Source organism: Rattus rattus, chromosome 3 (genome assembly GCF_011064425.1).
Source record: "Rattus rattus isolate New Zealand chromosome 3, Rrattus_CSIRO_v1, whole genome shotgun sequence".
NCBI lineage: Eukaryota > Metazoa > Chordata > Mammalia > Rodentia > Muridae > Rattus > Rattus rattus.
In genome coordinates, this window is record NC_046156.1 from 3348194 (window position 1) to 3373846 (window position 25653).

Below are 25653 nucleotides of genomic sequence, written 5' to 3' on the forward strand. Positions count from 1 at the left end.
TAGGAAATATGCTTTCAGCTAAGATAACCTAATTCTGAATAAAAGCAGACTCTGAAATAGTGAATAGATTGTTTCTCAAAATGAACTTTCAAAAAAGCATCCCTGAGTTGGGTCAGTTGTATGGTTCTTGTCTCCCTACTCCATCTCTGGCTGCCTGGTTTTCTTCCTTTGGAGTCACTACACAGGATTACATAGTTCTGGTGCAACTCCGGGTGCCTGTTACATGTCAATACAGCCTGAACAAAAGAAGAGCAGAGAAGAAAGCTTTCATGTTTCCCTCACCCTTAAATCAGGAGCTAGAACAGAACTGTGAGCTCATTTCCAAGCTGAAAAGCCAGTCTGTAAAGTGTTCACTCGATGTCTGTGATGCTGGACATATTTGCTGGCAAGAATAGAAGAGGGAACGACCATGACTGCCTCGGTTGGATTTTCAAAACCTTTACTTACTGCCTCAAATGATAATTATCCCTTATCTTAGCTGCGGGATTGGACCCTGTTTATTTGTAGGGCAGGACATCAATAACTATTCTATATGAAGTATATGAGGATTAACACAAGAAAACCCAAATAAAAGTAAAAGGGTTTTCTGTGAAGCTTAGCCCAGAAATGTTGATCCTGGCCTTTCTCAGGATGGCTGGGTATAAACATACACACACAAGGGTGTGTGTGGCAGAAGTCCATGAGCGATGAAATTCGCTGTTCACGAATTGTAGCTGTGCACAACTTTCTGCAGGCATTCCAAATGGCGGTTCTGCTTAAGATTGTTCAGTAGAGCCCAAACCTCTTGGTGAAAGAATGAATACTGCAGCATCTTTTAGTGAAAGCTGACATGTGTGTAGCTTACTCCAGGGCCCACAACCTTTTGATACGCCGCTATAGTGTATTGCAGAAGATGTAATTACTAAAGCTGGGCTCTGGAGATAATTGTCAAAGTTCTTGATTACACAGCACCCCAGCCCAGAAGCCCAGCAGGCCTTGCAAGCTTGCTTGATTGCTTTCTCTGTACCAAGAGCTATGATTTGCTGGTGGAAAACTTTGTGTGCAGGGTGAATGAGTAATTGGTTCAGGTCATAAACCAAAGAAAACTAAAGAGTAGCAACAAAATCCAAGATTGTCCTCAGCCTAATGAGATAAAGCAGCGATCCTGGATTTACCTGTAGACAGCTGCTCTTCTGGAGGCAGACTTTCATAATCTAATCTTTCTATTTCAGCCAAGTACGCTCTGCTACATCAAGTGGAAGAGCCCTTGGCAGCTTACTTGTGGATTTGATACTTCTTACAGAATATTTCATTAAACTTGAGATGAGTCATTACAGGAAAGAAAATGTTTCCAATAAAAAAATCAAGTTAACTGAGCTCTTAAAGGTCAAGTTTTAATATTAAAGATAAAAATATGAAGACACTCAAAATGGGAAACAACTTGGTAGAAATTATAGAGTCTACATGTCTGTTGTGGTTCAAAGTCCACAAAGAGATACATCATAGTGAATAAACATTTAGAAGACTGGTCAAAGTACAGATCTTTCCAATATTGTTTGAAAAGAAAAGCATATATTCAATTTGATATAAATCCTCTTTCTGGAAGATACCGGAAGAGATTTTGACTATTTTGGATGTTGGGGAAACCTGGAATGATTCAAAGTACATGAACGTCATAACTGCAAGATCTGTAAAGAAAGAGAATTTGGCAATTGAAAAGATGGCTCAGTGAGTGGAGCACCTCCCACATGAGCATAAGGACTTTAGTTCAGTCCTCTAGTACCTACACTAAGAAGTGAACCATGTTCTGGCCATGTGCACCTGTAACTATAGCACTGGAAGGGTCCAGAGACAGCAGGACCCTAAAGCTATCTGGCCAAGCAGTCCAGCAAATCAGTGCCAGGTCCAGTGAGAGATCTTGTCTCAAAAGACCAGATGGAGAAAAATATCAAAGAAGACCTTGCTTTGGCCTTTGTCCATCACACTAATGCACATGAGTGTATGTGTACAAACACACACACACACACACACACACACACACACACACACACACATAAGCACTCACACACAATGATTTTTTTTAAACATTTGAGCATGGAAATTACATTTTATTTGCCATCAGAAACTAAATTTATGTTGTTTCCAGGTTTGTGACATCATGTTTTATTTCATCATAATAAGGTATACTAGTAATTGCCAATTTTTATTTATTGTGTGTGTGCATATGTGCACACATGTGCAGATAAGAAGACAATTCATAGGAGTTAGTTCTCTCCTGGCACCTGGTACACAGGGATTAAATTTAGGCTGGAAAGCCTGCACACAAGCGTCCTTCCCACTAAGCTATCTCATTGAATCAGTAACTATATTTTCAAAGATTGTTAATTCCTGGACTTTCTAGACTTTGAGGTATGTACTATAAAAACAACAAAATCCTATATAATATGGAGTTCCTTAAATGCATACGTTATTACAAAGAGCAAAGCATGATCAGATAAAACCGGCAGCTAAAAAATATAAAATGTGTCTCTACCCACTTGGTGTACAATTCAGGTGAAGTGCCAAGGTTCATCTCTAAAGTTCTGATAGAGAAGTACTGGAGACCAATGTTGAGTTTCCCTGCCTTTGTGCCACAAGTAGACAAGAACTGGAGAACATGTGCACAGTTCAAGGACAAGTTAAGAGCCCATGCCAAAATCTCATGGAATCCTGTAAGTCAGTAACTAAGTGACTCAATGGGGATCCAGAAGATGCTGCAGCACTGCCAACGTTATATGGCTCAGAGGTAATTGTATGTCTGAACAGAGAAAACCTCTGAACGAGATGAAAAGAAAATCATAGATTGCACTATTCTATCAGTGCCGCAGACTGTGGAAGTATTGCATTGTCTTCCATCCGGTTCCAGCTGGAATGTTTGAAGTGGATAAGTGCTGCAAAGTGATAGCATTGCAGGACACACTTGACTTTAATAAGCACAGCCAAAGGACAGTGCTCATTGAGAGCCAGTGTCACAGATGCCAGCAACTTGTACAACAAGAAATGACTATTTCAAAAGTACCTACTATAATTATCTAGAGGAAGCTTCCTAACACTCCATATTCTTAGCTTTCCACTTAACTGCCCTTTGTGAAGCATCTGAAATCTTCACTGTTCTTAGAGGCTGGGCTGGTGGTCAAAACCTGTAATGTTATCTAGATATCAGATGTTACATGCACCCAAGTGAAGGAAACTTTGGCAAGCCTGGTTTTATAAATAAAGCTTCATTGAAAGGCTGAAGAGACTACTCAAGGGTTAAAAACATTTGTTGTTCTTGCAGACGAGACCTGCTCTTGCAGGTTCAGTTCCAAACTGGCATGGAAGGTCATAATCACTTGTAAACCCAGTCCCAGGGGATCATCCTAGACCCTCTCCTGTCCTCTATAGGCACTAGGCATGCATGTAATACACAGACATACATGCAGATCAAACATACATACATACATATAAAATAAGAATAGATAGAAAATAGACAGGTATGCAGACAGAGGACAGATAGGTAGATAGATAGATAGATAGATAGATAGATAGATAGATAGATAGATAGATAGATAGATAGATAGATAGATGATAGGTTGACAGACAGACAGACAGACAGAGCAAGCTTATATTCAACTATGGCAGCTTTTCTCTGCAATAGTGGATTAGAGAGATTGAGACAGAGACCACATGGACCCCAGAGCCTACAGCATTTGCCTACTAGCTCTTTACAAAACATTTTTGCTGACCCCTGGTATAATAGAATATAGTGAGCTACAGAGCACATATTTTTAATTGAAATTAAGCATTGGTCATTTAAATAATGGCCAGGGTAAACAAAACAAGTCAGGTTTGGATTCTTGCCTGTGCTGTGAACAGAGGCTGCAATTGAAGCCAGGTCTGTCTTGCATTTCCTCTGCTGTGCTGATGCATCACCTGCTCCTCTCTCCTAAGGCAGTGTATTTCTCTGTGATGAGGTTGTTATGCACAGCTCCAGAGGGTAAAACAAGTTCATCTCTTGGGGGGCATCATGGGAACCAAGCTAGTGAATAATGTTCAACACAATCACATTGTCAAGAGCCTGAAGTGAACGCTGGGCCCTGAGGTAGAGTCAGACATGACTAGTGAGACATGACAAGTGTGAGGGCACGAATAGTTTCAGTATGCACACTGGGCCCATGCTTTGCTCAAGTATGTGGGCCTGTGACTGTGTGGACTGGTGTGGAATTAAGTCTGAGGTAAACCACAAACTACAAGGACCTCTAGCAAAACATGTTCCTAGTCTAACAAATGTCAAGCAGAGGAAAATGTTTCATACCAAGTAAACAGGAAATAACCTGTTCCCATCTGGTGGAGAGTCACTGTAAGCATTTGTGTATTTTATCCGAGAAATCTGTCTCTAGCCAGGTATGGTGGTTCATGCTTTTTATGCCAGCACTTGAGAGACAAAGGCAGAGATCTCTCTGAGAGTTCAAGGCCAGCCTGTTTACATGGTGAGTTCCAGGAGAGCCAAAGCCATGTCTCAAAAACATACAGACCATCTAAAATCTTTTAAATTTCTACAATATCTATCAGATCCTAAGAAATGTTCACATACAATCTGTGATGGTTTGTATATGTGTGGCCCTGGTAGTAGCACTATTTGGAGATATGGCCTTGTTGGAATAGGTGTGGTCTTGGAGTAGGTGTGTCACTGTGGGTGTGGGCTTTAATACCCTAGTCCTAGCTGCTTAGAAGCCAGTATTCTGCTAGCAGCCTTCAGATGAAGATGTAGAACTCTCAGCTCCTCCCATACTATGCCTGCCCAGATGCTACCATGCTCCTGCCTTGATAATAATGGACAAACCTCTGAATCTGTAAGCCAGCCCCAATTAAATGTTCTTTATAAGAGTTGTCTTGGTCATGGTGTCTGTTCACAGCAGTAAAACCCTAATACACAATCCCATTAACTGAGCTAACTCTCAAGGAGTGTTTGTTTGCCTGTATGTGCAACTGTTCTCATCACTGCAAAGAGCCAGTGGCATAGAGATGTGTGTCTGCCTCCTCCTCATAATGGAGAGAAGACTTAAGTACAAAGCAGATAGCAGAGATTAGCTGCTCTTTCCTCATACCAGGGAAAACAGGAGGCCATCTGGCCATGTCTGTAGAGACAGCTGTTCAGTCCTACTGATGCCTGGTCAGGGAGGGCTTCCCATACAAATTATCAGGAACTGAGAACTGCCCCCAGACAACTCCTTCTCTGTCTACAGCAACAAGATACTGGACTCTTAACACCAGCTCCCACAAGAATTTCCTCACCTTTGGCCAAATTCTTTCACTTCGTTTGAAGAGGCACATCCATATTACATATACTGTATCAAGGTACAAATTCAAAAGTAAGAAGGTCTGTCTGTCTTCGAAATGTTCTTGTTTGGTGTTTTCATTGTTTCTTTTCAGATATTCAAATATATATGATTCATGCAACAAACTCTTCAAACCCTAGTGGAAATGTCGCCGCTTCCTGACATTATTCCTAATCACTGAGTCTTTAGTTCTTCCGACCTCCTGTGGCAATCTGTACACATTCTTTTCCTCATAGTTATCACTCTGGGAAGCAGTTACTCACTTAAAGGTCATTCCCATTTAGAAAATGAGCCCTTTAGAGAAGAGGCTGTGTAGGGTGTGCTAAAACTCCCACTACACACTTGATAGCCCCTATGTTGGTGAAGAGGCCATCTCAAAACACTAGTAATGACAAGTTTGAGAAACCCGAATCTTAGAAACTGTGGCAACTCCACTTTAATGAAGACATCCCATTAAAATTGAGTATTCCACATCCTCTCCAGCACCTGCTGTCACCTTAGTTTTTGATATTTAGCCATTCTGACTGGCATGAGTTAGAATCTCAGGGTCATTTTGATTTGCATTTCCCTGATGACTAAGGATGTTGAACATTTCATTAGGTGCCTCTAGGCCATTCGAGATTCCTCAGTTGAGAATTCTTTGTTTAGCTCTGTACCCCATTATTTTTATCATTTTTTATTTTTTTAATTTACATATCAAATGTAAATTTGATAGGTAACCACCCACCCCTTCCCGCCTCCCTGCCCTGACATTCCCCTACACTGGGGGGTCCAGCCTAGGCAGGACTAAGGGCTTCTCCTTCCATTGGTGCCTAACAAGGCCATCATCTGCTACATATGCAGCTGGAGCCATGGGTCTGTCCACATATATTCTTTGGATGGTGGTTTAGTCCCTCAGAGCTCCAGTTGGTTGGTATTGTTCTTATGGGGTTGCAAGCCCCTTTAGTTCCTTCAATCTTTCTCTAACTCCTCCAATGGGGTCCCCATTCTCAGTTCAATGGTTGGCTGCAACTATTTGCTCTGTATATGTCATGCTCTGGCAGAGCCTGTACCCCATTTTTAATAGGGTTATTTGGTTCTCTAAAGTCTAACTTCTTGAGATCTATGTATATATTGGATATTAGCCCTCTATCGGATGAAGAGTTAGTAAGGATCTTTTTCTAATCTGTAGGTTGCCGTTTTGTCCTAATGACAGTGTCCCTTGCCTTACAGAAGCTTTTCAATTTCATGAGATCCCATTTGTCTATAGATCCATTTGATCTTAGTGCCTGAGTCATTGGTGTTCTGTTCAGAAAACTGTCCCCTGTGCTGTTATGTTTCAGGCTCTTTCCCACATTCTTTTCTGTTAAATTCAGTGTATCTGGTTTTATGTGGAGATCCTTGATCCACTTGGACTTTAGCTTTGTACAATGAGATAAGCACTTCTCCATTGCTGGTTGGATTGCAAGCTGGTACAACCACTATGGAAATGAATCTGGTGGTTCCTCAGAAAATTGGACATAATGCTACCTGAGGACCCAGCTATACCACTCCTGGGCATATACCCAAAAGATACTCCAATATATAACAGGGATACATGCTCCACTATGTTCATAGCAGCTATATTTATAATAGCCAGAAGCTGAAAACAACCCAGATGTCCCTCAACAGAAGAATGGATACTGAAAATAATATATATATATATATATATATATATATATATATATATATACAATGGAGTACTATGGAGCAATTAAAAACAATTACTTCATGAAATTCTTAGGCAAATGGATGGAACCAAAAAATATCTTCCTGAGTGAGGTAACACAGACACAAAAGAACACACATGGTATGCACTCACTAATAAGTGGATACTAGCCCCAAAGCCCACAATGTCCACAATACAACCCATAGAACATATGGAGGAGCATAGAAGGAAGACCAGGGGTGTGGATGCTTCCTTCAGTCTTATTTAGAAGGGGGAACAAAATAATCCTAGTAGGTAGATGATGGAAGGGACCTGGAGGGGAGGGAGAAAAGAGGGCAAGGGAGATGGAGCAGGATCAGGTGTAGGAGGAGACTGAGAAGTACAGAGGGTCAGGAAATTGAATGGAGGTACAGAGCAATGAGGGGATGGGGAACTAGGAATAGCCACTAGAAAGCCTTAGATGCCAAGAAAGCAAGAGACTTCCAGGACCCAGTGGAGATGACATTAGATGAAATACCCAACAAAGGGAAGAGAGAACCTGTAGAGACCTATCCAGTGGTTAGACAAGGCCCCCGGTTGAGGGATGGTGTCACCCACCCATCTCAAAAATATTTAACAGCTGGTTAAATAATATAAACCAGTTGTTATGCTGTGTGTCAAACATAACAGCACAGGTGACAATTTTCTAAACAGAACACCAATGACTCAGGCTCTAAGATCAAATGGATCTATAGACAAATGGAATCTCATGAAATTGAAAAGCTTCAGTAATATTAAATATTTGTCTAAAGGAAATACAGAGACAAAGAATGGAGCAGAGACTAAAGGGAAGGCCATCCAGAGACTGCCCCACCTGGGGATCCAGCCCATATGCAGCCACCAAACCCAGAAACTCTTGCTGATGGCTGTCCCCTGAGAGGCTCTGCCAGAGCCTGACCAATACAAATGTGAATGCTCACAGGTAACCATTGGACTGAGCACAGGGTCTCCAATGGAGGACTTAGGAGAAGAACTGAAATAGCTGAAGGGGTTTATAACCCCATAGGAAGAACAACAGAATCAACCAACCAGACCCCCTCCCCAGCTCCCAGGAACTAAACCACCAACCAAAGAGTACACATAGAGGAATCCATGACTCCATCTGCATATATAATAGAGGATTGTTTTATCTGGCAGCCTTTGGTCCTTTGGAGGCTTAATGCCCCAGGGTAGGAGAATGCTAAGGAGGTGAGGGTGAGCTGGGAGTGGGTGGGTGGGGGAGCTCCCTCATAGAAGCGGGGAGCGTGGGGATGGGACATGAGATTTGCAGAGGAGAAACCAGGAAAAGATATAAAATTTGAAATGTAAATATTTATATATTTGAGTATTCCAAGGTCTCTCATTCTCTGTACATTGTCCAGTTGGGGGTCTCTGTATTTGTCACTGTTTACTGCAAGAGTAACCTTCTCTGATGAAGCTGAGAAGACACTTATAAATTCATATAGCAATGTCATTAGGAATCATTTTTATTGTTATATTTCTTTAGCAGAACAATAGTGTTTGGTTTTCCCATAGGCCCAAGGCCTATTTAGTCTCAAAATCTTGGCTACTGGAGCAGTGTCACAGATTTATCCAAATAAGTTCCACCTCACAGAGTGGACCTTAAATCTAATCAAATAGTGGTTAGTTATGTTCATGCCACTATTGTACCAGCGTATCATGCAGACAGTTTACCATTGTAGATTGTAGGTTTTATAGCTAGGTTGGTGTTTATTTACCTTTCTCCTTTGGTAGTATGGAGAGTTTCATTCAGTACCATGAATATTAGTCAGTAGGGGTGAAGGCCTACTCAAGAATAGGCTTTACCTCTCCTTGTTAAATTAGATATATGTAAGTGTTGTCTTCAGCAGTAGGAACTTCCCTTACCATCAGTGTGGAGAGACAAACAAATAACCTTGGCAATGGCCTGAGTTGTTTGAGGGTTTCCACGGAGCTCCTTTCACCAACAATTCAACCAGATGTAACACATTCCTGGCACTGGAAGTTTTCGCTTGTTTGCAAAGTATCTCTATTTGGGCCTTTGTTTCTTCTATTATTTGGTGACTCCATTTTGACTTCTTTGATGATATATGTATATATTTTAAGGAGCTTCTATAGTAGTAGGTTTCTATATGAGCTGTAAATACCCTTAGTATTAGTTATTTCTCTTATATTTTCTCTATTACCTTCTCTTCCCTCCTTCCACTTCATTTACTCCTTCTACTCCGGCCTCCCCACCCCTTTATCTATTCTATTTCCCCTTCCTTGGGAGATCCTCCACCCCCCTCAACTATTCTCTTACTCTGTGACTAAGCTCTGTGGTTAAATGGATTAGAGTCCACTTACTGAAGAATAACAAATACACATGTCTGGACAATAGAGACTATGTTCAATGTCTGTCTTCTCCTGCAGTGAGTTTATGTGTAACCCTCAGATGGCCTATAGTGTGAGCTATCCCTCCACATATTTTCTCTCTTTCTCCCTCTCCCTTTCTCTTTGCCATTCACTCCTCCCATTCCAATGCCCCTTAATCCTCTCTCCATGACTATATATTCTATATCCCCTACCCTATCAGTTTCTTCCCCTCCCCTAGTCCTTTACCTTATACCTAACCTCTATGGTTATTCAGATAGTAGTTGCCCATTGCAGGTTTAAAAACCTAACATCTACATATAAGAGAATGCATATATATATTTGTTATTTGGGGTCTGAGTTACCTTACTTGGGATGTTTTTTTTTTCTGACTCTGTTTACCTGCAAAATTCATGATTTCACTTTTTTAACAGCTGAATAATATTCCTTTGTGTGAACTTACCACATTTTTACTATCCATTGGTCTGTTGATGAACATCTAGACATTTCCAATTTCTTGCTATTAAGAATAGAGCAGCAATGAAGATGGTTGAGCAAGAAGGGCCCAACATGATCCAAGCACAGCTGGATCATGAGGTAGACATATTCGCAGCATCCTGAGAATCTACCACATTGCTTTCCATAGTGGCTATACAAGTTTGCACTCAACAGCAATAGAGGAGCGTTTTCCTTTACCCATATCCTCACCAGCATGAACTGTCATTTGTTTTATTTATCTTGGCCGTTTTTACTGGTATAAGATTAAATTCAAAGTAGTTTTGTATTGTATGTTCCTGATGACTAAGGAAGTTGACTAAGTTCTTTAAGTGAAAACCTCTATATTCGTTCACAAATATTTTATTATCTTTTAAATAGAAAACAAGATAAACATTTTCACTATTCTTGAACTTTCTTCAATAAATTTCCACACTTTTTGCTTAAATTCCAAATCTATTCAATGTAACAAGGAACTCAATTGTGTAAATATACACGTATGCATTTGTAAATATATTACATATAAGTTATACAAAGCAAAGCAAAACAAATGAGCATGAATGGTTATACAAATAAGACAAAAATTGGTATGTTTTTGGGCACTGGAAAAAATTTCCTGAACAAAACACCAATGGCTTATGCTCTAAGATCAAGAATCGACAAATGGGATCTCATAAAACTGCAAAGCTTCTGTAAGGCAAAGGACACTGTGGTTAGGACAAAACGGCAACCAACAGATTGGGAAAAGTTCTTTACCAATCCTACAACTGACAGAGGGCTTATATCGTAAATATAAAAAAAACTCAAGAAGTTAGACTGTAGGGAGACAAATACCCTTATAAAAAATGGGGTTCAGAGCTAAACAAAGAATTCACAGCTGAGGAATGACAAATGGCTGAGAAACACCTAAAGAAATGTTCAACATCTTTAGTCATAAGGGAAATGCAAATCAAAACAACTCTGAGATTTCACCTCACACCAGTGAGAATGGCTAAGATCAAAAACTCAGGTGACAGAAAATGCTGGCGAGGATTCGAGAAAGAGAACACTCCTCCATTGTTGGTGGGGTTGCAGACTGGTACAACCATTCTGGAAAATCAGTCTGAGGTTCCTCAGAAAATTGGACATTGAACTGCCTGAGGATCCAGCTATACCTCTCTTGGGCATATACCCAAAAGATGCCCCAACATATAAAAAAAGACACATGCTCCACTATGTTCATCGCAGCCTTATTTATAATAGCCAGAAGCTGGAAAGAACCCAGATGCCCTTCAACAGAGGAATGGATACAGAAAATGTGGTACATCTACACAATGGAATATTACTCAGCTATCAAAACGACTTTTATATGAAATTCGTAGAGGCAAATGGTTGGAACTGGAAAATATCATCCTGAGTGAGCTAACCAAATCACAGAAAGACATACATGGTATGCACTCATTGATAAGTGGCTTTAGCCCAAATGCTTGAATTAGCCTAGATGCATAGAACAAATGAAACTCAAGACGGATGATCAAAATGTGAATGCTTCACTCCTTCTTTAAAAGGGGAACAAGAATACCCTTCGCAGGGAAGAGAGAGGCAAAGATTGAAACAGAGACTGAAGGAACACCCATTCAGAGCCTGCCCCACATGTGGCCCATACATATACAGCCACCCAATTAGACAAGATGGATGAAGCAAAGAAGTGCAGACCGACAGGAGCCGGATGTGATCGATCCTGAGAGACACAGCCAGAATACAGCAAACACAGAGGCAATGCCAGCAGCAAACCACTGAACTGAGAATAGGACCCCCCCCGTTGAAGGAATCAGAGAAAGAACTGGAAGAGCTTGCAGGGGCTTGAGACCCCATATGTACAACAATGCCAAGCAACCAGAGCTTCCAGGGACTAAGCCACTACCTAAAGACTATACATGGACTGACCCTGAACTCTGACCTCATAGGTAGCAATGAATATCCTAGTAAGAGCACCAGTGGAAGGGGAAGCCCTTGGTCCCATAAGACTGAACCCCCAGTGAACTAGACTGTTGGGGGGAGGGTGGGAGGGGAAAAGCGAAAGGGGGGGGGGAGGGGGGAGGGGGATGTTTGCCCGGAAACCGGGAAAGGGAATAACACTCGAAATGTATATAAGAAATATTCAAGTTAATAAAAAAAAAATAAATTACTAAGAGATCTGACAAAAAAAAATTGGTATGTTTTCTGTTCCTGACTAAAAAATATATATAGAACCATAATTGAAAGTTTAATGCTTTCAGTCATATACATAGTTGTTTACAGGCATAACATTATTCTACACTATTGTTTGTATGTTATATTTTTACTCACACAGATATTCTTTACAGTGCCTATTCATTTTAAGTTCAACTTCTTTTGTGGGGAGACTAGGAACTGCTGGCTGTTAGCCTTGTCTGATGCTAGTCATGAGCTACCACTTTTGAAATGAGTTGTTCAGACTTAACATAGACACTAAGCATCCCCTACTGTACACTCTATTGAGTGATTTATGAAGTTGTGCTTCTCCCTAGAACTTGTCTATATCACCATGGTATCCAGATCACCATGTTCTGTTTCTGGCCCAATCATAGATCCCAGGACACTTACTTATGTGACTTCATTGCTGTTACCGCCTTTTCTTGCTTCCTACAATATCCAGTGATTCCAAAGTGAGACTCTGAAATAAAACTCTAACATCCCCTTCCTGCAAAAATAGTAAAGCTTTTTGTTACCACTAGACTAAAACTTAGGCTTCTTGACTGGACATATGACTTTGTGACTATATTTCTCATGTGTTATTTCTGTGAACTATCTTCTTAACATTTTATTCCTAGTTTCATATAGCCTGATCAACTACTCTAATCAAAACCTCAGTTAAGTTTTATTTTTTTAAACATGTTCTCAAGGCTAAAAGAGTGCTACTCTATATCTAGCAACTTATAAATGCTTTCTATGGAATTCATCCAATTGTGTCAGAACTGTTTCCTCAAGATTGTGGGCTACTTTAATGTGAACAATGCCTTTCATGTTCACGAACTTGGAAGACAAATGGAAATCAGAATACTTAACATTCATGAGGAATCTCATCTTGATAAAGGCTAACATAATCACCTTATTGAAAATACGATCCCTGTGAAAAGTCTCCTTGTCCACTAACACTGTTTCACTGTAGCACTTTTAACCTAACATATTACTGTATTTTACTTAATTGTTTTGCTTGCTGTCATTCTCCTCAACTAAATATAAAGCCTTTTGGTTAAAAAAATTATCAGCTTTGTTTATCACTGTACCTTAAACTTGGACATAATAATCTGTCAATAATTGTGGTCATGTGAAAAATACACACTCTTCAAGTCTAACTTGTATATTTTCAATTAATAGTAATGAAAAATCTAACAGTTCAAGAAGAAGAAACCAAAATTTCTAAGATTTTTGTTTCTGAAATTTCAAGAGCTTTTGTGTATTCTGAGGTTTGGGATAATCTAAAAAATTTAAAAAAAAAACACTATATTTTATTTTGTTGTATGCTTACTTAGGAAGGATTTGAGAAAAGTTTACTGTAGTAGGGGTGTTCTAAAATGCCTTTGAAGTAAATCCTTAGTCAAGAGTCTTTCAGTAGCTCAGCACTATTCCAACCCCAACTCAGGATATTTTAGGGTCAATGAAGATAGCCTATCTATAACAGAAGTTTCACTAATGGGAAGAAATAACAGAGCTGATGATGCAGCCATAGGTAAAGGGAGTCCCCTTACTGTGATTGACTTCAGCTGCTTATGATTAACGAATCAGGGCGGTGACTCTTAAAAATATGGTAGTGGATCCATCGTTAGCCTCTTTGTATGGAAATTTAATGAGATTCCCAGTGTGTGAAACAGCTGGCCTTAGACTCCTGTCACACACTGCATTGGAAGCCCAGTGCTGTGAACCATTGACTGCTAGAACTGCACCCAGGCAGCCATTAACATGTTTCTATGTGCATCTGTGGTTCACCTCTTGCTAAGGAATATCCTGAGGATTTTGCTTTTGTTTTGTTTTTGTTTTGAACAAAATACAGTTAGGAAAATCTATCAAGTGTTGGCAGACTATCTTTAGAGAGTTAAGTCAAGTGCTGCCTCATAATGGTACTCTTCTCCACCTTTTACAGGTCAATGCACAAGCTGGCCCAGCTGGAAAGACTTGACCTAGGCAATAATGAATTCAGCGAGCTGGTAAGCAAATGTACTTCATTAACTTGTCAAATAGTCTCCAGGAGATTCTTTGTGTTGTGTCTTCACAACTTCAAGCATTAAAGCATTGAGTGAATGTGTGTGCTTCCTAAACACTAAAGAGCTTCCTAAAGCTAAGAGTTACACAGATTATTTCATGATATAGTAAGCCACAAAATTGGGTATTACATATCACAAAAAGTCAGAATTAGAGCAGATGTGTGTTGACAGTTTAGTACCTATAGTGTGACAAAAAAGAAACCATGTTAAGTGTGTAACCAGCTTCGTTTCAGCTAATCCTCACCTGATGCATGGTTATTTTAACTTTATTTAAATGAACCTGAAGTGGTCCCTAGTACATAAATGTTATGTGGCTGCACAGAGGGATTAAAGGGGATCCTTCAGAGACTACACTTTGAAGACTACTGTGAAGGTTTAGAAAGTTAGTCCCAAGGGTCAGCAACCTTCCAGTTTTAATAAAAGGAGCTTTCTTGTGAAGACATATTGATATCTCACTCACTGCCTATAAGACTGACAATATTCTGTCAGCCATTTTTCAATGCTTGGCTTTATTTCAAGTATGCCCAAAGACCAGAATCGCAAAATCAAACAAAAAGCAAACAGAAAGTCCTTTGTAAGAAAACCCACCATTCTTTCTTCAGAAGTTTTCAATTAGACATTGTCAAGTCTCCAAAATCAAATTTACCTGTAGTTAAATGAAGGCCTCTAACTAATCAATCAGCTTTTCCCACCCTTGTTAACACATTTGGGGAAAGTCAATTAATCTCACTAAGCCTCATTTTCATAATCTATAAAATGGGGATTATAGTGATTGCTGCCTCAAAAGGCTTGTGTGAGAATTAAATTGAATGTGTATATAAAACTGGGCCAAAAGTCCTCTCAGTCAGTGCCCTATGTAAAGATGGCAGGGTTTTCATTCATGCTATAAGGTAATACATAAAGAATACTCACTGTTTTATTTTAACCATGTCCAGTACATTATTATGCTGCCCTATATGCTGATTGTCAATTTCAGAGGTAAGCTTTTATTTGTCTGGATTAAAAGCTTTAATCTGTCCTTAAATAAAAATTCCCTCACTAAAGTATCTTCCCTTCTGATACTGGGATGAGGGCCTACATAGTAACTTGTCTCTGTGACCTGGATGGGAAGAACACTTGGCCTGGGAGGCTTGCGGTTTGCTAGCTGTACATGATGTTTCCGAGTTGTCAGTCTAAGGACACTTAGCCATGTGCTATATATCTTGTGCCTCTGAAACCAAACACTGTCCCTCTCCCTCTCCTATGCTCCCTCCAGACAACTCAGCTGCTATTTCTGTTCTCACCAGTCAGTCCCCAGTAGTGACTCCATACCCAGCCACATGAATCCTCTCTGAGATAAGACCAGGAAAGGTAGATGTCAGATCTTCCATCTGTCACATTATGCCACCCAACTCACTGCGTGGGCATAAGGAGAGAGAACGAATGTACCCTAGTATGCATTTTTCCTCTCTGTGCTTTAAAGATACTTTTTTTTCACTGTGTGTATGTGTGTGCACATAAGTGTAGTGCCAGTATCTGGCAGATCCTATGGAGCTGGTATTACAGACAGTTATAAGACACTTGACCTGGGTACTGGGAACTGAACTTGGGTCCTTTGGAAGACCAGTAAGCGTCCTTAATCACTGAATCATCATCTCTCTTATCCTGAATAATTGTATTTTTAAGGAATATATGTGTGGTAGACACAAGGATTATTGGTAAGGGTGGTAAATAACCTTGAGGTATATACAGACAGATTTGAAGTTAGTTGCTAAGGCTCTAGGGAGAGCCTGTTTGACTTAGCCCATAGGAAAAAACACAGACAGCAATTAAGGTCTTTACCTTACTTTTTAACTGTATCTTCCTCACCATTAAAATAAAAGCATCACTTTCACGCATTTCATGGGTGTTGGGCAAGTTTGAATATAAGAAAATCTACAGTAAACACTCCATATATGTTTGGAAGAATTTCAGCCACCTAAAACTTTGCAAGGTTTTTACATGAACAAATGTCAATTAAGACTTTAAAGATTTAGATCAACAAATGACCAGGTGTCTTAGTTAGGGTTTCTATTACTGGGAAGAGACACCAAGACCATGGCAAGTCTTATAAAGAAAAGTATTTAATAGGGGCTGGCATATATTTCAGAGGTTTAGTCCATTATCAGCTTGGCATGCAGGCATTGAGAGACATTGGGCGTGGCTTAAACATTTGAAACCTCAGAGCTCACCCGCTCAGACACACTTCCTCCAACAAGGCCCCACTTTTTCCAACAAAGCCACACCTCCTAATAATGCCACTTCCTGTAAGCCTATGGGTGACATTTTCATTCAAACCACTACAATAGGATATGTTTACTTTTCAAAAAAGTATATTTATTGAAGATGATTTATGATTACTATATTGTAAGCTCCATGGTATGTCATGTGGTCCTGTGGGTCATGACCCACCAACAAACAGCATGAAAAATACAGATATTTACATTATAATTCATAACAGTAGCAATTTTACAGTTATGAAGTAGCAATGAAAATATTTGTATCATTGGAATCACCACAACATAAGGAATTATATTAAAGAGATATAGCAGTAGAAAGGTTGAGAACTGCTGCCCTAGATGAACAGTTTTATTTTTTGATATGACAGTTTTCATATTTCTCAAAAAGAAGAAATGTTGACATTTGTTCAACAGAGCATTGGCTCCAGAACTCAATGTTTGACGGACAGCAGGATCTCAGTACTGTTCTAAGTTATATGGTTTTTGTTTTAAAAGTTATTGCACATGGCTAGCTTCTTGCTAAGCACACCACCTTTTGGTTGTAGTTACAAATGTTTTCTTCAACAATTATAGTCTTCAACTTCTGACTGCAGGTATATAGTAATCCATTGGATTTTTTAACTTCTACATAACCAGTAGTTTTATTTAATAAAAAATATGAATTGTTTTTTCTTCAGAGATTTCTCTGTAACCATTCAAATAGTCTATGAATAAATTGGTTTCTTCTTCTTAAATTTTTAAACAATTTATACTTCTGAATTTAATTAGATAATTTTCCCTTCAATGTGTTATTGCTGTGGGTTTTATGGAAATAATTTCCAATGTAAACTCACTTTTTCATTTCTGAAATAAACAGACCACAATTGTGTGTGTGTGTGTGTGTGTGTGTGTGTGTGTGTGTGTTATTAAAATGTCTTAGACTGGATATGTTATGAGCAATGGAAAGTTATTCTCACAGTTGTAGACATTGGAGGATTCAGTGTTAAGTTGGGGTCCATCCTCCCTTCTTTCAAGATGATTCTATTGTTTTCTGACATGGCAGAAGACAGAAGGGCAGAACAGGTGAACTCTCTCAGAAGCTTCTTTTCAAAACATATCCATCTATTCATAAGCACACAGCCTACATGATAAACCACTTGCAAAATGATTTATCGAAATGTGCATGCCCTGATACCAGTGCAATAAAAATTTCATTTCGGTATGGATTTTAAAATCACATAGTAAAAAGAGTCACCATATAATAATATATTCACTTCAATGCCAATTCCAGATTTTTTTAAAACTTATATTGACAGTCATAATTATATACATTATTCTGTCTACTTTGTGGATTCTTGTTATTCATCAGCTTAGGATAATTTCCAGCCCTTTTCTCTTAAAAATTACCCTCTAGTCTACTTACATTCCATCTTGCTGGAATTTGTTAGATATGAATATAAGCAAGGAATTCTGCATGTTTAAGAAATGCAAGCTACGGTCCCCAGCTCCAAAAAAAAAAAAAAAAAAAAAAAAAAAAAAAAAAAGAAAAAAAGAAATACAAGCTACTTAATTATTTTATGCATTTCATGAAAAGTAACCCAATAAGGAATGATTTTTTAAATACAGAGTTCACTTCCTTAAAAACATGTTTTCAATCTCTTTGCTTAGAAACGTACAGTATCCACTCTCCAGCACTAAGATGCTTTCAGCACTTAAATCTTTGGGGAAAGATCGCTGTGGGACTATTTGCAACTCTTTTAAAGTATGTGCAACGTGCGACACGCTAACAGAACCTGCTAAAGAGCAGATACTACACTCCTGGGTTAAATGTAATTCTAAGAACAACTAAATGAAAGCAGAAACAATATGTCAAGAGCAAATCAAAGTGTTGAATCTATAGGAAAGACCAAGACTTAATGTTTTACCAACAGTGCAAAGGTGAACTGAGTTTATCCTCTTCATGAATTCATCTGAAAACTAAGGATATTTGACTAGTATTTCAAAAAAGTCAGAAAACATTCAATGAAACTTCTTTATAAAAAATGTAGAGAAAATATTCTGTGTTCTATAAACCACCATTCAAATTTCTAGTGAGGCTGAAAATTATGGCAGGGAAAATCCTTCATCTCAGGATTCAAATGGATTTTATTTCTGTTATATTTTTCTCTAATTGATTTTATAAAATTTAAATTTAATGAAAATCTGTGTTTTGGAGACACCCTGATCCATATAACTAAGTAAATCAGTTACAGACTGTGTACTCGGGTAGTATGTACAATGAATGTGTTCTCACAGAAATTTGAAATCGTTGAGTACTTTTTTTAATGTCTTCACATGCAATTGAAATTCATTTGACTATTAAACTAATTTTATTAAAAGCATCACAGTAAGTACTTCCACTTCCCTAGTTTCCCAAGGTTTGCTCATTTTTAATTACCTAAGATGCATGCACACCCGAGGCAAACAGCACTCGTGAACATATTCATTTCCTTCATGTGTAATTACCACATGTTTCCTACATCTAATCAAATTTTATCAATTGTTCTTCAAGTAAAGATTATTTTAAAAGAACAAAATAAGAATGATTAGTTATATAACAATCCAACTTATCTTTAGGCAAAGTATTTAAAATGTGAAACATCCTGATTAGTAATGCCTCCATTTCCCTGAATTTGGAGAACTATTAAGACTTTGAATCACATCAGAGTCATTGCCAGAGTTATTAACATAACAAAACTTAAGAACTGAAATTCACTCTTACTGTAATCACAAGCATTGTCTGCCTTGGTCAGGAGTACCAGAGGTGCAAACTGTATCAATTGAATTTTGGAATAAAAACTAGCTAATTATGCCCTGGAGATGGGGACGAGGAAGAGAGAACATAGAACTGATAGCTCCAGAAAGCCACTAACACACAACAGAAGAGAGCAAGTGAAGAACTGTGAGATTCTGAAGCTGATGATGCTACAAGGAATGGCTGTGTGCTGGCGCTATGACTTTCAGGGGCATCAAGCCTTTTGTAGTATGAGGAGAAAACCACAAATGGAAATAACTGGTCTTACAGTGTTTAGTGTCACCACAGCCTGAAGAAATGTTGCTGGTGAAACAATGAGAAGAAAAGTTGAAAATTCCATATTTGTCTATCCCCTCATTCTCTCCAAGATGCCCTGTTTTATGTTGATCCACCTAACCAAAAAAAAAAAAAAAAGAAAGAAAGAAAAGAAAAGAAAAAAAGGCAGTAAACTTCAGATTTCTGAAGGAGACTTTAAAAGAGTAAGCTCCCATCAGAAAGCCAATAGCCTAATAAGGGGCAGTTCAGTTCTGTGCTTAGTACAATACAAATCCTTTCTGACTAGATTTTGGCATCATTTTCTCCTGAAAGTTCTCCCTGGCTTAGCAGAATACCCAGCTCCCACCTGGCACTTGGAATGAATCATCTGGTTTTAAAAGCAAACAGCTCAGTTAGTTTTAATCATCGGAATTGTGCCTATCTACGCAGGAAATGTTTAATTCAAGCTAGACAGTAATGGAGATGGGAGAAACACTTTCACTTATCTGAAAAAGCAATCATTTTATTATAAGCTGGCTTTTGAGGAGTCAATCTCCAGGAGCAATATTAGACGTCTTCCAAACAGCTTATGTAGGAAGATTTATAATTCAAAATTGTGACCATTCCTACTGTGCTGGCTAGCTCTGTGTCAACCTGACATATGATAGAGTCCTTTGGAAGAGGAAGTCCCAATTAAGAAACTCCCATTGTGATGTCATATGAACACTGGACAGAAAAAGCCATTGAATCATTGAATGCTCGGAGCTCAGCTGGCTTTTCTGAGGCAACCTTGGACAATAAGACTGATGAGAGGAAAGCAGACAATGGACTCCTGGCTTGTGACGTTTCGGGGGAAGTAAAGACTCTATTGTGGCTGTACATTGGATTTTTTTTTTTAATTAAGATTCTGTGGTTCTAGTCAGAATCAGCCATGATTAACAAGAGTCCAACATCAGTAACATGAAATGTCCTTACTGAAACAATTGATGCTGGATTTTAGCTGAAACTAAGAAATTGGCAGTGGTTAAGAAGACACCAGCAACAGTAAGGAATATAAATCTGGAGATATTTCCTCAGGGTCAGCAAATAGAAACTGTGACACCGTGGGAGCTGAAGCTGCATCTCATGCTGGTAGCTAAACGTGGCAGTGTAAGAATCACTGTGGTAGTACTACTGGTTTTGAAGGCATGAAGGGGTCATAGAGAGCAAGTGATAAGTCCTTGAAGAAAAGCTGGGAGAGCTCATGAGTGAAAAGTACAGCCCCGGTTGCTGTAGAAGGTTTAGGGTTAAAAGAGTCATGGGAAGAAGTTGAGGCTTGTAGCAGGGTCAGAGTCCCTGAAGAGATTCCAGGAGTGGCTACCAGTGAAAATGCAGCACTGGAAGTTGTAGCGGGAGACCCCATCATTTTGATAGTCTACCACCAAGAACAGCAGCAGATGTGGAGTGGAGCTGACCTGAATCTACAAGGTGCAGCATGTGTGCTGTGGCAAGCCCTTTGGAGCTCAGGAGCCTGACACTGAGCTTTCTACAGCTGGACTTCAGTTTTACTCTGATCTAATTGCGACCATGTTCTGGTTCTTTCTTCTTCCTTTGGGAAAGTATTTAATTTTTTTTTTTATTTTACTGGAGCCCACAGTTGCATTTTTAAAGGGTTGAACTTTTAAAATATTTGGATTTTTTAATTCATTTATTCACTTTACATCCCAATCACAGCTCCTCCCCTCTTCCCTGTCCCACCCTCATTTTTAAAAAGGCCTACAACTTTTAAAGTCGGAATGTTTTATAGTGTTGTTAATATTAACATACTCTCTTGAGGATAAATGAAGAAAGAAAGACTCTAGCTGAATAGTGATATATTTGTGTGTCGCATTGACAAAAGGTGAATTGTGATGGCTAGTTTTATGTCTACAAAATAGACAGACCTGTTTTGGAAATGGAACCCTCAATTGAAGGATTTCAGATTTGCCTGTGATCAAGACATTGGTGCATTTTCTTTGTTGGCTATTGATATGAGAGGGCCAAGCTAATGTGATATCAACCCAGGACTTGTGGTCCTGGGTGCTATAAGAAAGCCAACTGAGCAAGCCATAGGGAATAAACCTGTAAACAACATTCCTTCATTTCCTATGCATTAGCTTCTGCCTCCAGGTTCCTGCATGAGTTTGTGCCTTGCTTCAGTGATGGACTTTGAAAATAAACCATTTCTCCACAAGTTGCATACAGTCATGATGTTCATTCACAGCAATAGAAACATTAAGACTCCAACTAACTCTGGAATTTGAAAGAAATCCTTGATGAATGATTCAGTAAAAAACAATTTTTCCAGTGAAAATAGTTGCAGACATTTCTTTCATAAGAGAATCTAAGAGGATCACTATTGTCCATCAATGCAACATCTGTTAACGCAGGATCTCAATTCATGGTTTCCACTGTCAAACAGGCAAATAAAAATTTGTTTTTGTGGTTTCAAACAGCAATAAAATAAATCCCCTTATCTGAGCTTGCTAAAAAAAGGAGCTTTCTCCTGTTGGCAGTTCTCATTACTGCAATACCATAATGATCACCATGAATGGAATCAACCTACCTCTATAATGAGAGGGCATGTTCTTTCAATTTAGCAAAGTACAAGTGACTCTGTCAACATTTTCAATCAGAAAAATTAAAGGAACAAAAAAGTCTTGAAGGAACCAGAGTAAAATGTGTTAAATGTGAGTTCAAGTTCACAGTTAAGACTTTTCTAATGAAATAGATGAATTTCACTTCAAATATGATAGTAGAGCTGAAGGTTGCAAGACCAAAAGGACACAGGAGAATGAGAAGAGAAAGTGGCAATGACCCAGTAGTAGGCAAGAGAAAACCCCTAGTTCTTGGGAAACTGAAGGTCCCAAAGCTTTGCTGGGACCCTCATTAAGCCCTTTTATCTTTTGACATATGGACTGACTTATGTTACACAATGTTACTGTTATTTCCTTTACTACTATGTTAACCATGAACAGAAAGAGTTTTGACGTGAAGGTTGTCAAGGTATAGTCGGGAAGCTATTAATATTACTGCCATAATCTAGACAGGAACACGAGTGTCTGGGAGATCAGAGCAATAAACAGGAGTCAGGTTCTGAATCAGTTATGAAAGTATTGCCAGGCAATCCCATGACGTTTGAATTCTAAATAGTTCCCACAAAGCATCTGCAGAAATTACTGAAGAACATGCAGAGACAGTTCATCATATCTTTGTCAAAGGTATCCCCATTTAACTGCTTTTCAACCAGCTCCCCAGCATGCCTGTGGGTGACCCCCCTCCATGTCAGGAGAGAAGTTAATGGACGTTAACATGTCTCACTTTCACTCACCATGCCAGGCCCAAACATCACTCACTGCAATGCTGAACTGGACAGGTAGAAGGGCATGTGTTAATAGTTACTAGAGCTTTGTCCTCTCAACAGAAGCAGCAAGCCTTTCAGACTTTTGGAGCTCATTAGGGGCTCCAAAGAACTCTAATTTCCCAGAGAGAGTCCTTTTGGTTTCTATGAAGTCACAAGTAGATGATACTGAAATTTTTAGGATAATCAAATTTACTCTATCGCTTCTGCAGCTCCTCTTCTATGTCCCTACCCTCTTGCTCGTCTTTTCAGCTTACAAACAGAAGCATCTTCCCCTTCCTTCTTTCAGTTTAGTTTTGAGTGTGTCCTATTGGTGGGATTTAGGGAGCAATAGAAGGCAAATCCCCCTGGTGCCTTGAGTCAGCTTCTTGTTTATCCATGCAGTATGCATTTGCCCTGTGTTTGTTTATGCAGTTATTCTGTGGGAGCTGAGGTTCCAAAGATTAATTAAACACATGTTTGGCATTTTTGAAATCCAAGCTTAATAAGAATGCAAATCAGTGTGGCAGCTCACAGAAAGCTACTCAGACAAATAAGATAGGAAAGCTGAAAGCTGGCTTTTGATTGGAAAAGGCATGGAAGTTCAGAAAAAGGGATGCCTTAAAAGCTCTGGGAAGGCGAAGTAGTGATACGGCGGAGGCAGCTGGGAAGCCTGTGTGATGGTGGGGCCAGATAGTGACTCTTTTGTAGAATAAAAAGAGAATGGTTGAGAAAGAACTGCAGCCAGGACATCAGACTCTTTAACACCACGAGAGAACCTAACATTCAACCATGGGTGGCAGCCTGTCTTAAAGGTCAAAACCTTGCACATTAAAAAATACTCTGATATGAAAGATGCTTTACCAACACCTGTTTACTACTAAGTCACTATGGGTGTGTCAAGTTGTGATAGGTACTTTTGTTTCATCAGAAACAGGCAAAAAAAAAAAAAAAACCCAAAGAGCAGTAATCTGTGAAGGTCATAGTGGTCTAGCAAACACTGGGCTACTAGAACCAAAGTAAAAATGGAAGAAATGAAGGGAAAGAGGGTGGGTTTGAGAACATGAGGAGGTAGGGAAAGCTAGAGTGTGACTTTGGCTGGAGTCTGGGTAAAAGGTAAGAGAAACACAGCTGGAGAGGAAAGCGAACTGAAGACAAGAGAGTTCTGTCAGCATGGAGTTTGAGTACCTTTGAAACATATGGGGAAAATATAAGAGAAATATAGATGCAGGATTTAGAAAAGGTTCCTGGCTGTGTATAACACCTGGGGCTCACCCAAGATGGTCTATGTATATGATTAAAGGCACAGAAAATATGCAAAATGTAAAAAGAAGTGTGTAAAATAACAAATACACAAATGCACAACTTTCTAAATTATTCAATGTAACTGATAACTGACGATCCATGATTCAACAAAACTTTAAAATCTAAGTTCCACAGTGTCAGGAAGCCCCTCCTTATTCACCAATATGTCACAGATGGGTGTGACTCTGCCAAACACAGAAGGATTACCAGGAAATAGATACCCTTCTCTAGTATATTTGCTGCACACCTGACATACAAAAGCAAGGTGGGAATTGTGACTTTCCCTGGACTCTTCAGTAGCCACACAGTTGACTTGGCCCCCCAGCTCTTTACTTTCTGAAAGTAATGGTCTCATCTGCTAGCACAGCTGAGGTAACCATTAGCTTTGTGGGTAGCTACTGTTCTTCCCCATTCTAGTGTATATTTTTATATGAAAATAAAACAAACACAATTTGAAGAATATATATTGCCAACAAAACATAAGCATGCACTTATAAGGTTATTCTGGGTTAGAATTCTCTATTCACTCTCAGGCACATCCAACATCTCAGCATAAGAATGCCTGATTGTCAATAGTGACATCAGTAATCTTATCATTTTCTTAGCTGATGCCAGCAGAGCACAGAAACCCAGGTGATACATTGTCTTCTTGTTTGCTGTAAAGGTGATTTTTATGAATGAAAATAATCTCGGGGTTGGGGATTTAGCTCAGTGGTAGAGCTCTTCCCTATCAAGCGCAAGGCCCTGGGTTCGGTCCCCAGCTCCGAAAAACAAAAAGAAAAAAAAAAGAAAAAGAAAATAATCTCTATTAACTGGTCAAGAGAAGGTTTTGTTTTTCAATCCTGCCACAAACCAGACACAGTCTCCATCCTGAGGGACTTATAAAGAAGTAAGAAGTATGCCCTTGCCTTCAGGTAAAGGTTATTTTCTGGACAGATAGGCCATTGTAACCATCTTAGGAAAATGGCATATAATTATCTCCTAATTGTTTCACTTCCCCTGAATATATGGACTGAACACTGGCCACAGTGGATACTGGGATACTTGGAATTGGTGTGTTCACAGGGTGAGTTATGAGTAAAGCAATTAAGGCACCGTCTTCAAGGAACGGGCCTTGAAAAATGAGTTATATTTAATATGTGTGGAGTTATATTTAATATGTGTGGCATGCTGATCATGAGATTGTCAGAATCAAAGGAAAAAGGTTGAGGAACACAAATGGAGGGTTGACAATGAGTTCAATAGAAGCCAGCAGTAGGGCAGAGGAATGAAACAAGGTATCTTCCTACAGCATAAGCTCTAATTTCATTTTCATGTAATAAAAGAAAAAGTAAGTGCTTTGGCCTGATTGATCACCAACAAGGGAGCCATAGAGCTGATTTGGCATGTATCCACCATCTTGGCACAAGTAGAAATATAAGATTGATACAGAAGTAACCTACCCAAGTGTCTGTTCACAATTCCACATGAAAGGGGAAAACAGACCAAACCATCAAAGCATTTGCTACAAGAAAAATATATGAGCAACATTTTTATATGACAGCTGCAAGAATT

The 25653-nt window shown here is 39.1% G+C and overlaps 1 protein-coding gene across 10 annotated transcripts in view; it reads left to right on the forward strand.

Moving 5' to 3' along the window:
* The window catches only part of Lrrc7 (leucine rich repeat containing 7), a 453319-nt gene that overhangs the window by 302255 nt on the left and 125411 nt on the right, over positions 1 to 25653 (forward strand). For all 10 annotated transcript variants that reach the window (XM_032897090.1, XM_032897087.1, XM_032897091.1 and 7 more), the window contains exon 8: positions 14030 to 14093. In XM_032897090.1, coding sequence (XP_032752981.1) covers positions 14030 to 14093 — 64 coding nt within the window. The remainder of the gene's footprint in view (positions 1 to 14029; positions 14094 to 25653) is intronic.